Below are 15588 nucleotides of genomic sequence, written 5' to 3' on the forward strand. Positions count from 1 at the left end.
CTCAGCTTCTCCATCTCCTCTCCTTCCCCTTCTCTCTCTCTCTCCCTCTCTCTCTCTCACATCCCTTCTCTCTCTCTCTCTCTCTTTCTCATCGTCTCTCTCTCTCTCTCTCTCATCCTCTCTCTCTCTCTCTCTCTCTCAACCTCTCCTCCTCCCCTTCTCTGGCAGTAGCCTTCTTAATGTAGTTTAATGGCTTTACAAAGAAAGCCAGGCAGAGGAGCACTTCTCACTGGCTGTGGTCGGACCATGACCTAGCTGACCATGAACTTGGAAGGGCTTGAAATGATAGCAGTTCTGATCGTCATTGTGCTTTTTGTTAAATTGTTGGAACAGTTTGGGCTGATTGAAGCAGGTTTAGAAGGTAAGGGAGTGCTTTTTAGTGACTTCTAAAAATTCTCTGTTTTGCAATAAAGATTTCTTAAGTGAATGTGAAAGGCACCTGAAATGAGATCAGAGAAATGTTACTCTGGGGTGGACATGAAGACAGGCAGGTTTGTCAGAGTAGGACAGATGAATAAAATAAACTTTTTGTAAGTTTTAGTAACGTTTTCAGAGCAGAACATTAAAACTATGAGAAACACTTGGAATCAAAATGGGAGAACCAAAACTGAGGATATTAAAGGTTAATCATTGGTCTGATATGTTGAGAGCATCTGATCCATGTTGATGTTAGATTTTTTTTTTAATCGAATATCCCTTTTTATTGCATCAGCAAATTTTATTTGGGTATGTTGCAAGGTCTATTTGTTTGTTGTTATGCAAATGCATTCGTCAAATGGAAATAGATGTACATTTTTTATAATTTCTTGCACTTTAAGATTAGTGCCTAAGGATGACGGGCTTTTTGTAAGGTTCTCTTGAGAAGTATTTAAAATATTACCTTTTCGCATTTCAACGTAGAGTGTAAGGGGCAGAGTCCCTAACTCATGACAGACTTTAACATAGATTCCAAATGACTAGCTGTATTTCAAGTGCTGCTGTTCACGTTCATCAGAGGCTCAGTCTCCTATTCTCCTTAGCAATCATCTCTTTCTTAAAAGAAAAAAAAAAAAATAATAATAATGAGGTGTATTCTTGCCTGGATGTTTCCTGAATTAAATGTTTCTTTGAGGATCAGTATAAAGTTAGGTTATTATTTTCTTGGTGCTCAGAATACAGTTGAGAGCATGTTTGCATACAGCTAGTTGTAGTTTCTCTAAAGTTGTCAGAGAAATTTTAAAAAGCACCCCTAGATTTAATGTGACATATTTATGCTTTGATACTCGTGTTGCTTCAAATTTTAAACTTGAGTAAAAAATGCAAATATGTTTTAAATGTATTTACATTCATAACAAATCCAGTCCTCCAGAGAAAGACTATCACATGTGACATGATGGCTTTTACAAATAGCAAATACCAAATTGCAGTTAAGTGTGTCACTGATTGATGTACATTGTTAGAAACCTACATTCGTAACTCGTTGTGGGGTAAGGGATGGTGGAAAGCTAGGTTTGTTAAAGTAAGTTTGCAGAATGCTCTTTTAGAGCCCTCAGTGATGGAAACATGTATCATGCTAAAAAGAAGATAAATTCTAAATTCTGAAAGTAGTGACTGTTCTTTAAAATTGATTTTATCTTGTTCCTTGTCATTAAACCAGTAACTTGGTTTGGCTTTGTTGTTCTTGACTGTGTTATTTTACCTTGCGAATGTGACAGGGACCTCCCATTTTAATGGACTAGTTTTAGGGTTTTGTTTGGTTTTGGTTTTCAGTGTTGTTGTTGTTGTTTTTTCCTGAGTCTGACAGTAACATGGAATAGTGTCATTATTTCTAGCCATGTAGAGGGACTTGTTTTACCTAATTTCATCGATGGTGTGTGGTCATTCTTTAAACTCTTTTGTTGAGGGTTTTTTCTCTGGATTTTGGAATCAAATCTACTGTATTATTAGTATTAGTTATCATTACCGTATTACTAGTTTCAGGGACACTAACATTCACTTTCCCAAATGAGACCATGTGTTTCCTTCTTCTAAAGGCTTCTAACCTTTATGAAACTCTTTTTTTCCTTTTCCTTATTACTTATATTGCAAATTTTACTGATATGTATGAACTGTTTCTTCCTTGTATTTTCTATTTTGTAATGTCAGCATTTTCCAATTAGTAATATTGTGCTAATACGGTGGAGAGAATGTGTTGTCTACCAAACTTTGGTAAAAATTTATATCTTGTTTATTTCCAGTGGCTTCTTAAAAATATTTTAAAATGATAAAATGTTGATAACCACATGAAGGAGGAACTATATTTGATTTGCAAAAGTTGACAGAAATGGAGAGCAGTAGTGCTTTCCATTTTGAAGTTTGTATAAGACTTCTCTCCAGAGTGTATGTTGGAGTCAGAAAACCTTCAAAACAAGATTTAAGTTGGCCATATGCTTTGCTTACTGGAGATATAAAGCAAATGAATAGACTGAATTGTTATATTTTATTGTATATGGTTTGAATCTATAGATCGGAATGTGCACACCCCGAAGTTTTAGCCTACTATTAATTAATGAAAATGGTAAACAGTATTTAATATCAAAAGAACATCTTCATAGATTTTCTGGAACTTTCTTAAAAACAAACACTGACGCTCATTTCATTCAGATTTATTTTCACATAGGAATTTCCTTCCTTGCTCACCATTTTACGTATCTAAGTTGAAGCTAATGACTTCTTTCACCTTTCTTAGTTCCGGCTGTTCAAGGGTCCTGCTAAAGAAATTTGAGTATTAAGTAGAAAAATGTAAACCAAAGTTAAAGTCCTGTGAGGATGATTTTGAGGTTTTTTCCTATACAATTAAACCTTTTCTTATAACCGTATAACTGTTCTACAGTGTAGCTATCATTCAGAATGTAGTTTTTTTTTTCTTTTTTGTATTATTATATATGCAATATGCATTGTGTTCTCAAGTGCATATATATATTATGCAGAATGTAGTTACTATCTGACTTCAAATATATAGAGAGTAAATGGACTTCAAAATAAATTGGTAACATTAAAAGTCTGAAATATTTGTTTTTGCTTGTCTCTGAGTACTTTGAGCTCCCATTCTTTGTAGGGGAACTGGAGATCAGGTCTTGGATGTCCTGGGTTCTTCTGTTCCAGTCTGTGTATGTTGTGCATAAACACGTAACACTAGAGATTGGAGATTCATGACACAGATTTATAAACAAGAAGAGTCACATTTAGCAGGTAATGTTATTTAACATGAGAAAAATAAGAACAACAGTAAGAAAACAGATACGTACCCCTCCTCTGCCACTCTCTTGTTTTCTCACCTCAGTTAAGCCACCTTATGTCTTTAGTTGTCTAAAATGAGAAAACTGAGTTTGAAAATCTCCATGGGACTTTCCATTTCAAAAAGTTTATGAGTATATCAGGTAATTAAAAACCCATCATTTCTATAATACATATCCTTTCTTATGAAATAGATATCAATGGCCTACTTTGGAATTGGTATGTAGTGCAACTGTGAGACTGATCTTTCCTCTTCTTCCGTAGTGGGATAATTCATCATACCTCAAGGAGATTTTCATTGTATTTCAGGAGAATAGAGAAATGTCCTTTCCTGTAGCTCTAGAATTTGACATTTGGGACTGCTATTTTAGGCATCCTTGTGATAGAGTTTCTCAAAGTTTACATGAAGTTTCAATAACAAACACATTATGTTATGATTTATTAATATTTCAAATTAAGTTGTTTTGTTTTTTTTGGTGTTTGGGTTTTGTTTGTTTGTTTTTTGTAATTCAGTTAAATTTCAATTTTTTTTTCTTTTTAAACAAAGTATTCTTAATACCTGGTCAGTATGTATGCAGATAATAGTTTTAACTTGAGCAAAGTTTTGAGGATATCACACAATGCAAGAGTTTTGAATTCATAAGCTCTCTGTTCTTAATGAGGAGTTTAGGAAGCTCCAGAGTTATGCTGGTTTGGAAAACTCCTAAAACCTCACAACAATAAATTGCTTCTTTTCCAGCTATAAAAATAAAAGTGGTTTTCTGTTAACGCATTCCAGGGAGAAACTGAATCAAAATTTTAATGGCAAAGCTATTTCATTATCTCTATATGCAACACTGGGCTGTGAAAATATTTACTTTTCACCCAAATATGTTTTAAATCATGCTGAGGTAGTTCCTGAATTAAGAAAGAACCATCCTTCTCCCTACTACCAGCCTTAGTAAAAGGCTGATTTTACAAGAACACAATATTTTACAATATTTTACAAGAACACAATCTTTTGCAAGATTTTACAAGAACACAAGATTTTACAAGAATTTATTTTAACACACATGACTTGAAAAAAAATCACTTTTATTGGTAATTGTCTTCAATAAAAAGACAAAAAAGAAATCAACTGATAATCTAAGTCTTTCGTAGAATGAATACGCGTTAGAATTTCTTTTGTATTTATTCAGTGCACTTTATCAGGTATCTGTAATACTGTAGTGCTAGCTTCCTCAAGAGGCCTGAACAAGGTATTAACCATATACATAGAGGTGGATCTTTGGAACCAACGTTCTTAATTCTCCTGTGTTGTTGACAGAAGTGTGGATGTGTTGGGTATGTTAATAAATGGGGTCAACTGGAAAACAGTACTGACTGTGTGTACATTTCATGATGTTTCATGAGGACCAAGGGGCTGGAGATGCCTAGAAGGGAGCTATTATTTCCGTCTCAAATAGTTTATTTGAAGGTCGTAAAGCAGACTCTTTTTTTTTTTTTTTTTTAAATTCTCCTGGCATTCTGCTTTCCTACATGCAATGGGATGCTGAAGCTAATGGGTATTTGGATGATCAGAAAAGTTTTTCTAAACTGTAATGCTTAAGAAATATAAGCATAATTTATGGTGATATTATAAAACTGAAGAATGCTTTTTACATCACTTAGAAATGGAATAAGTGGAATATTTATACTATTTGAATTTCTTTAGGGTCTTTTATAGATAATATTTCCTTTATCTTAAGAATATTAACGTCTAAAAATGACTAAGGAAGAGAACTTAGGATATTCAGAACCTTAGTATATTCTCACACTTAGAGAATCCAGAGTTATTTTGCTTGGATTCTAATCACAGCTCTGTCTCAGAATAATCATGTGATTTGGGGCTATTACTTGACCTTATTTTTTCAATCCATAAAATTAAATAATGATAAATAACATCAATATCTGGTTTTTTGAAGACTGCCTATAAATAAGGCAAGTGTTAACAAAATATAGTGTTAAACTGTGCATTAAAGTGTTAACATAGCTTTGCATTAGTATACTGCTATCTTATTTAATCTTCACCATGGTCCTCTGAGGTAGGTATTATTATTCTCACTCTAGATGAGAAAACGTAGACTTGCAGAAGCTCAGTAACTTGGCTCAAGCTTATTCAACCAGTAAGACATAAAGCAGGAAGTCAAACTCAGGACATGAGGCTCTATATCCTATCTTATAATTTTAATTTCTTGACATTACAGCAGATGGCAATGGCAGATAGTTTGGTGAAAAGAAGAGAGTGTTAGGTCAAGTATCCATTAACTCTTTCTATAAGTCTTTCTTGAACACATTCCATATGAGGAACACTCAGCCATTAACATTGTTTAATAAGCATAAATATCCAGGGGCACCTGGGTTGCTCAGTTGGTTAAGTATCCAACTCTTGATTTTGGCTCAGATTATGATCTCAGAGTCATGAGATTGAGCCCCATACTGGACTCTGTGCTGGGCATGGAGCCTCCTTAAGATTCTCTCTCTCCCTCATTCTCCCCTCCCCCCAATGCGTGTGTGTGCTTATCTCTAAAATAAATAAGCATAAATATCCATGCTGACATACTAACTGTACTAGTCTAACTACAACATAAAGATGATTCTATACCCCCTATCTTATAAAACAAAATCTCTTAATGTAAATGAATCTGCGTTGAATTCCAGCCAAATCAAGTATAGTCTTCATTTGGGTCCTGGGGTATAATTGAGAAGAAAGTAGATATACATGTTTGTTTGCAGACTGAGCCCAGTTTTTGATTTGTTTGTGGGTAACAGGTGGGACTGCTGGAAATAGATGGGACAAAGAAGGGCTGGTGATTTTGGAGAAAGGAGAAAATTCAACATAAGATGATACTATGTAAAGAATCCAGGAAAGGAATTATTTATGAAAGGGTCTGAGGTTTATGGAGGGAATTAATTGGAGGACAGACAATAAAAAATAAGATGATTTATAATGGAGTAGGATTTTGGAGTAGATGTACCATCAGTGATTTAGAGCATAACACAAGGCTCAATGGGGTTTTAAGCTTGATCAGGATGTTTGTCAACAGAAAACACACTCCAGCCTTTATCCACAGATATAGAGCAGAAGGGACACAGATCATTCTATTTATGGGGAACAGAGAGCAACAGGGGAAGAAAGCTTTCCTTAGTTGAGAATCTTTTGGACAAAAAAGGTGAAAGGAGGGTTACCTATGCCATGCCCTGGAATGATCATACCAACCAGACCAGTTTGCAGGTGTTGTTTCTGGTTTGCTGGTAGATAATCTGGAGATTCAGAGAGGTTAAGACTTTGCTCAAACTCACAAGGTAATAAGTGAAGGAATCTGGATTAGTTTCCGTATCTTCATGGTGGCAGTGGTCCAAATGGTGTTCACCATTACTACAGAAAGCTAATATGCAAAAATAGGATAAAATGTACACAGATAAATAGAAGCCACACCTAATATTCAACCTTTCTATAGACTAAAAAATAAAAAATATATATATAGTTCCTCTTTAAAAATTTGACTTATTTTAAAAATTTTACTTATTTTAAAATTTTTACTTCTATGTAGAGGCACCTGTGTAAAAACGTAGTTGTGATAATGAACCAAAACAAACAAACAAGCCAAGGAAGAGGGCAGAAAAGGAAAGATACATCTATAGATCACATAATTGAAGTTCTGGCTTATCGTCGCATTGTAAAATGGAAAGTTCTTCAGAAATTTGCAAAGTCCAAAACAATCCTTTCATCAATGAATACACTGAGCTCTAGAGACATTAGATTACTATGAAATGACTTGTTTTTGACAGACTCTTCTTTGCAGAGAAAAAAAAAATCTCATTCATTACACTCAGAAAATAAACTTCAGATGTGATCTAAGATCCACAATATATTTACCCAAAATAAGAATAGCTCTCTAAGTTATTTTGCTAGTGGACCAATAACCATAAAATTCAAAGATTATAAGATTTGGTTGACGGTAAGTTGATTTCTGGCATGGTTTTTTCATTGTCAGTAGGTACTACCACAAAGAACCCTTAAGCTGAAGATGTAAACTGAGGTGTTTTCCACCTTGATGATTTGTCTGAATAAGTTAATTGTAAGAGAATCGCTACCACCTGATAGCCATTCAATGTCAGGAAGGCTTAAGCTTAATACCCGGTAGATGTATATATAAATCACAAGGGCAGTTATCCTCATTGTTTATCACTTTGGTTATTAAAAACAGGAAGCTTACTTCATCCACTGCTCATACCATCTCACAGAGGCCCACCTTGGTCTCTCTGTTTGAAATTCACCCCCACCATCCAGGCTTTTGGATGTAATTATTTGAAAAGCCTTTGAACAGGTCAGGAGACTCATCATCAAAACAAATCTTACTGCTGACACAGTACCAATTACAGATATCAGTTTTTACAGAGATCTTGGAGTAGAGATGCTAAAAGCACAGACTCTGAAGCCAAAATAATTGTATTTAATAATACTAAAATCTCAGCTCTTCTACGTATTAGTTGCCTTGAGGTTAAGTGCCCCAACCTTCTACACCTCAGATTCTTTATATTTTAATTGGGAATAATCATAGCACCTCCCTCTTCTGTTTGTTGTGTGAATTGATCTGAGTTTGTATTTGTGTCAGTACAGAACCCTGTGTAGGGTGTTATGAATGGTTTGTGTGTTTGGCCATTATGGCCAGGCACTATCTTTTCTTCCAAAGAAAGGAGGCAACCACTCAGTATCTGAAACTAGAGGCTGAATTCATTGCTTGCTAAGCAAGTGAGAGCTGCACTTGTCAGGCACAGTTGTTCAGAGCAACAAACTGCTGATGTTATACAGGGTTTTAGGTTTTCCAAAGAGAGGTATCTACCACTAGGAAGTTGTTGTTGATCGATTTGGTTGGATTTAAAACTGATTCTGGTGCTACTTGTTACTCTAATCAAAAACTATTTGTTTTCTTTCTTGAAACTACAGTGCAAGAACTTTTCATTTTCATGGTAAATAATATTTAAGATTATTTATTAAGCTACTCCCAAGTGTCAGTCACTGTTCTAGACACTGGGGATACAGCCTTAAGCAAAAACACAAACTTTTCTTTCTCAGCGAATCTGCTAAATTTTGAGATACAAACTATAAATACTACAAAACTGTATGGAAGACAGCATAGTTATAGGAGAATTCATTCATTCATTCACTAAATATATATGCCTCTACTTTGCTCCATACATTGTTCTAGGAACGGTAATGAGCACCGTCCAGGTTCTTGAGGAATTTATGTACTATTGAAGAAGGAAGACAACAAGATAAAGAAACAAGAGATATATAATCTGATATTATTAAATATCAGATTATATATAAGAGACAAGCACAAAATATAATAGGGGGTCAGAAACAGGGGTGTTATTTATCATAGAGTTCTCAGGGCTACCTGGGTGGCTCAGTCTGTTAAGTGTCTGACTGAGATCATGATCTCAGGGACCTGGGATTCAGTCCCATGTAACAGGGAATCTGCTTCACCTTCTTCCTCAGCCCCTGCTTGTGCTCACTCTCACTCTCTTTCTCTCAAAGAAATAAATTTTTAAAAATAGAGTAGTCAGAGAAGGCCTTTCTGAAGAATTGACTTTTCTGCCAACACTAAGAGAAATTAATGTGTGAGATCAGTAGTCTAGAACAACAGGATTCCAGGCAAAGAGATGACCAAGTATAAGAGCCTTTGGTTGGAAGTGTGTTTCTTCTGTTCATGGAGCACTGGAAGTCTAACGAAACTGAAGCAGGGTGAGCTAGTGAGGGTAGGAGACTCAGTAGAGGGACGCCAAGGTCCTGTCATACTAGACAATTATGAGAACACTTAGATTTATTCTTTTTTTTTACTGGGAGGTTACTGAGAGATTAGGGTAGGAAGTGTCTCCAAGTCTTCCTTTCAAGCTTTTTTTATAGGCCCTGATATCAGTTGATAGACCATATCTGCCTATGCCAATCTCAGCATGGGCTAGACAGAAACACCTTTGCCCTTCTTTAGACACCTGCCAAGACACTGATTCATTACCTTTTTTTCTTTTTTAAAGATTTTATTTATTTATTTGACAGAGAGAGAGAAAGAGAGAGACAGTAAGAGAAGGAACACAAGCAGGGGGAGTGGGAGAGGGAGTAGCAGGCTTCCTGCTGAGCAGGGAGCCCACTGTGGAGCTTGATCCCAGGACCCTGGGATCATGACCTGAGCCGAAGAAAGACACTTAATGACTGAGCCACCCAGGGGCCCCTGATTCATTACTTTTTGTCAAAACTCTTTTACCTGGAAATATGTCCTGTACTTCTCATGACAGGTCTTTCATATATGCTCAGGCTAAGCTATTCATTGCTTGTGTTAAAGCTAGATTTGCTCTTCTACCAGCCACCTAGGGCAAGTGAGTAAGTTGTCTTCATATCTCCTTATCAGGCTGCTTCAAGATCCTGGGACATAAAGCCCACTCTTAATCACATCTACGGAACCACTGTATATTATCTAAATAAGACTTTACTAGAAAAGCATTTAAAAAAAATCAAATAATATTCCTTGAGCACTTGCTGCAGTGAGAGTATTATGACAGTGAAAGCAAAAAGGCAAAATTCACAAAAAAGATAAGTCATGTTGTTTTCCTTTAAGTAACTCCTCCTCCCCCACATATTAACTTCAAAGATAAATATTCAAATTGACATATCCCACATTGAGATGAGAATAACGCATTTATATCTCAGATATTTGTACTACTAATATTTTGGGAAGGAACTAGCAAGAATCATAGAGACTGTAGTCCAACCCCCTCATTTTATGAGGAAATTGAGTCCCAGGAAGGTTAATTGACTTGTTAGAAATGACAAAATTAATTGGTAGCCTTAAATAGCATAATAAGTACATCATCTATGATTGAGTGATAAATCATATTCTAGGTGAGGAGCTAATAGTTTTACATATTTATGGTATCCAATTTTTATAAAACCCTGTAAGAATAATCTCATTAGCCAAAATTATAGGAATTCTGGCTCTTTGTTTACTTAAAAATGTATTATGGACTTTTTTCATCCTATTACTATTTTCTAGTTTTATTGGGTTATGCCCGGGAAGATGAGGGATTTTCCAGTGCACAGGTAGCAAAAAGGCTCCTGAAAAAAACTCATGAGATACGCCAAAATGCGGTCCACAATGGTGCAGACACAGGGTTAAATCCAAGTGCCTGGTGCTCAGGCATTGAGTAAGCCATTAAAAGAACGTAAGAATGGGCCTCAGGCAGAGAACCAGGTGAGGTGAGGAAGAAGATGGCATCAGTAGCTAAGAACTACCAGCGATACCTGAATGAGCACTTTGTTAAGTCTCTTAGGCACTATTGCTGGTGTTTTGTTCGCATTATTCATGTTGACAAAAATTTTTATGAACCAATTATATAATTGATGACTTAATGAAAGAGAAAGCATTCAGGAAGTTTGAATCACTGGTCTAAGATGTAAAAGTGAATCTGGGATTCAAATCCGTGCTGTCAGGGCTCCTGAGTGGCTCAGTCAGTTAAGCATCTGGGTCCTGGAATAAAACCCTGAGTCCGAGTCTGGCTCCCTGCTCAAGAGGCAGTCTGCTTCTCTTTCTGCCCCTCCCCCTACTTAAGCTTTCTCTCTCTCTCTCTCTCAAATAAATAAAAGAAAATCATTAAAAACAAAAAACAAATCCATGCTGTCAATCTGAGCACACAGGTTCTAAACTAGCATGTACCTGTCTCTCAGATAGAGCTTGGTCATAGTCAAAGACAGAATTATCTTGCGATAAATGAAGCTTAAGGTACAAAGTCCCCCAAGTGTGTGGGTCCCTTCCCATTCATATCTCAATTAAAGATCAATGTCCCTGCCAAATTTCGTATACATGATGTTTTTAATCTTTCCTTATAGAACTTTCTCCTTCAAATTATATACGATTTAGGCCCCACAAAACCAAGAACCAACCCTATTGTGAGCTTAGAAGGTCTTGCCTTTCTTGCCATGATTAGAATTCATGGCTGGGGATACAGAAATTAAGATCCATTCTGCAAGACAGGAAGCTGGATATGAAGTTCCCATTAGGCGTTCTTATGTCTTTGCCGATTTCCGTGTCTACTCAGACTTCCTGACTGACTGACTGAGAGAAGAAAAGATTATTCAGCAGCATGAAGTTTCTAGGCCTTGCTGATGGTAAAGGAATGCAGCTCTGTTCCCCACAGAACTGACTCAGAAACTAGTTGGGCTTAGACCTGGAGGGTTTCAGGTTTCAGAGCCCAATTAGCAGCATGGCTGAGGGGAGAGAGCATTGACTTTTACATCAGACAGATGTGGATTTGAGTCCTACCTCCTTCACTTACTAGTTGACCTTGGGGATCTTACTTGATCGATCTGAGCCTCATTTTCAATGCATGTAAGTTTGTCATTGTTGTGAGGACTAATCACAATGAGTGGACAGTGCCTGGCTCTATTACTGTGCTCTATGAATGTGGCTATTAGTTGTTAGAACCCATGTAAAAGCCAGATAGGACAAAGACAAAGGAAATGAAGCACAAGCCAACATCATCTATTATTTATCATTTATCTTATTTGCATATCTAGATAGATGCTACAGATTTGGAGTACCACCCTAGAAATCTTTGTTTGCACTGTCCTCTTCATTTAGGGCAGATGGACACTTTTGTATTCATAAGCATTCATTCATTCATTCATTCATTCAACCTATATTTACCAACCTCTTACTAGACGCTGGTTGGTCTAGGGACTGGGCAAATGACAGGGAACAAAATAGAGATCCCTGCTTTGGTAGAGGAGCTGGTCTTGGTTGCAGCAGAGTCTCCTTCCCTGTATTATGTATTGGGAAGACGGAGAATATTGGTATCAGTGTGCATACATTCATAATCGGAAGTTGAGAGACATTGTGTCTGATTGCTTTCTTCTGTTATTATGAAATGGGGTGAAGGGAAAAGCATTTGTGAGGTGGCGAGTAATGGATCTTTTAAGGAGAGAGAAAGTGCAGTATGGTCTTTCAGAGCCTGGGGAAGTGAATATACCAAGCAAATGTGAGAAGATTACTGGGCAGTGCTTAGTGCCCATTTGAGGTCCGTGGTCACAATTTTAAAAGAAGATGTGCCCTGACTTGGATGAAGTAAGCACTTTCATGAATACATTGCTACAAGATCATTTTTTCTAGAAATATTCAAAGAGAAGGGCAGAATAGGCTTAACAGGAGAATGGGAAAAATTGCAAGGAAATTAGAGAGAAAATGCTTAATACAACCCCCAAATACACAAAAACAGATATAGAGGCTACAGAAGACTTGAAATTGAACGAGCTGGGAATTGTGTTCTCCATTTGTATGATGAGGCAGAGGCCAGTGACTGAAAATCTCATCTCTCAGTTGCGTGGCCAATACATCAAAATAACTAGTAAAATTGCTTGTGATGGGGTTCTAACAAAGCATGCACAAATACTCGTGAAATTACAAATACATTGTGAAAATGCTTGAGAAAATACATTCAGACTGCTCTTCAAACAGCTGATGAATTCCTTCAAGTTGTATAGGTGCCGTGCCTTCATAATTGCAGTAAAATTCAAATATACAGAAAGGGGCTTTTTGATTAAACTCAGAATTTCAAAAATAAAGCTTTATTCACTAGATGGGTTTTTTATTAAAGATATTTTTAATGATGATGAGTTTGTGCCTTTTTTTTTTTAGCCAATAGTCTCTTACTAACTTTTAGAAAATTTAGTGTCTATGAGCCATAAATCTGATGCCTTACCTTCAAAAATGTGTGCTCAATGGCTTTCAAAACCAATGAGGTATGTGACTTTTTGTGTTCATGTACACATACGCATTGTGCACAAATATAGTTGTGTTAATATATATTAGACTCATGAGTGCATATACTTACATACTACACACACACACACACACAAGCATTCCAAGAACATAAATTATGAAGTTTATTAGTTAAAAGAATAAGCCATTGAGCTCACTGAAGAAACAGATTCTTGATTCTTTTGAACAAGACCTATGCAGATTCCTTAGGACATAGATTTATATTTAAGCATGTATCTAAGTGCAAAGGAGGAAGGGGTAGCATGGAAAAGAGCAGTAGAGGGATAATCTAACAAGTGTGGACTGAGTTGAAGCACGCTATGCCTTTGAGTGAAAAAATCCTGACTGCAATCTCTACTCTAACTAGTCGTGTGATCTTAGTTAAGTTATCTAACCTTTCTGATCCTCTGTTTCTTCTATAAAATCCTCCAGTGGACATAGCTCACAGACTATTGCCTGAAACAAACACATATTAATAGACAAAATGCTTAAATGACTAAATCTGGTCCTTAATAAGTGCCCAGGTGAGTGTTCTTACCTTTGCCTGGTTCTTGGTCACCAGGCCACTGTGTACCTCCCTCCTTGAGTTTGGAAAGGCCCTGTCTGTCCTGGCTGCCTCTTCTGTGTTCCCCTTTGCTGGTCTTCCTAAGCTTGGGCTCTTCCCTCACCTGCTCAGTGGCATCTCCCTTGGCCATCCTTCAATTCTGAATTTGGGGCAAGAGCCTCATTTTGTCTGCATGTGAATTAATTCGTGCTCTTACCCAGCATATGTCCCATGAGACTGGCAAATACCACCATGTTGAAAATTCATTCAGAATGTATTTCTTAAGTTAAAAGAGTAAGTTTCAAAACAGGATGCAAAATAATAATCCCAGTTTTTAAATATATATAGATAGATAGATAGTGGAGGGAGAATGAACACAAGCATTTTTTCATTTTTTCTTTGACATGTATATTTTGACATGTTTATTTTTTAAGATTTTATTTATTTATTTGACAGACAGATCACAAGCAGGCAGAGAGGCAGGCAGAGAGAGAGGGGAAGCAGGCTCCCTGTTGAGCAGAGAGCCCAATGTGGGGCTCGATCCCAGGACCCTGAGATCATGACCTGAGCTGAAGGCAGAGGCTTAACCTACTGAGCCACCCAGGTGCCCCTTGACATATTTTTATATAATTTCTAGAGGTTACTTTTAAAAGGAAAAGTATTTCAATACAAAATGCACATTATTTGTTTTTCCAATGGGAGAAACGCAGTGCCCATTGGAGCATAGTCATTTATCAATTTAAAATGAAAAACACTTTTTTTTTGGATGCAGAAACATATTTAAAATGAAGGGTTCTATGTATGTTTGTTTTATCTTTAGAAATAAGATAACTCAGAAGAAACATCTGGGAACTAAGGACAGATTTTCATACCTCGAAGTCATTTTTCAACTTCAAGCCAAACAGTGTCCTCAGTAGTTGATAAAAAGCTGTCTCTGCAAATATTTCTATGTCAAGGAAGTTATCAGGGGACTAGGATATTGATATTTTGCCTAAGAGCCTCACTTACCTGAAGAGGAGCTCATTTTCTACACCTTTTATGAGGAACTGCAGTTTTATGAGTCTTAGGAATAAACCAGTTCACTCTATTGATGTATTCTGCTTCATTTCCTCCGAAAGGGGAAATTGAACTGGGTGTGTGATGTGGAATGGGGTGAGGTAGAGCAGAGGGTGCAGAGGATGGTGGTTGCTACTGCCTGGCCATTCTCTGCTCTCCTTCTGAGCTCCTCAGTAATTTTCTTTCTTGAACATCAGCTTGCTCGCATCTGAGTGTGCACCATTTATGCGAAAGCCTAGGTACGAATTATTTAATATGGGCAGCAGATTAAAAGGAAAAGATGACAGAAAGGAGCTTCAAGAAGTGCAAGGAAGCATTTAAGACCCATGCAAAGATTCCATTACATGTGGTTCCCCAGCAAGGAATTTTAAGTAGTTCTCACACATTTTTTGTTTGTTTGTTTCTTTCAAAAGTACTTTATAAAATTCGGCCATAGGGATGATCCCTATAATTTTCCTTTTTCATTACTAGATTTATCTTTTCTTGAATATGAATGTGAGGAAGACTAGGTTGACCTTTATTCAAATTCATGCAATTTGGGGCATTAAAACAACAACAACAACAACAAACAACAACAACAACAACAACGACAAAAAAAAAAAAAAAAAAAAACCTACTTTGAGGCTCTAGGCCATAATCTGGGGATAAAAGTAAGATCTGATCAGTGCTTTCACATAATGTAAGTCCAAGAACGATTCCCCAAAAATCTTGCTGCTATGGAAAGAACACAGCATTGGTTGCGATCTCTGTTTCCTTCCTTCCTTCCTTCTTCCTTTTTTCAGTCTTGTGTTTTCATCCAGATTCAATCAGTACTCGTTATCTACCAGTTACTTCTTTTCCAAGAAGTGGAGATCAGACCAACCTCAGTGCATTCCCGTGAAGAATAATGAGCTAATGTAT

The 15588-nt window shown here is 36.6% G+C and overlaps 1 protein-coding gene across 4 annotated transcripts in view; it reads left to right on the forward strand.

Moving 5' to 3' along the window:
* Nucleotides 1–15588, forward strand: part of KCNIP4 (potassium voltage-gated channel interacting protein 4) — a 1119538-nt gene that overhangs the window by 609900 nt on the left and 494050 nt on the right. The window contains exon 1 of one of the 4 annotated variants that reach the window (XM_032854164.1): nucleotides 156–361. The exons of the other annotated variants lie outside the window; for them this stretch is intronic. Coding sequence (XP_032710055.1) covers nucleotides 262–361 — 100 coding nt within the window. The 5' untranslated portion in view covers nucleotides 156–261. Of the gene's footprint in view, nucleotides 1–155; nucleotides 362–15588 lie in introns of those variants that run through there. 4 annotated transcript variants of the gene reach the window in all.

Source organism: Lontra canadensis, unplaced genomic scaffold (genome assembly GCF_010015895.1).
Source record: "Lontra canadensis isolate GAN:19392208 unplaced genomic scaffold, GSC_riverotter_1.0 scaffold1, whole genome shotgun sequence".
In the NCBI taxonomy this organism is placed as follows: Eukaryota; Metazoa; Chordata; class Mammalia; order Carnivora; family Mustelidae; genus Lontra; species Lontra canadensis.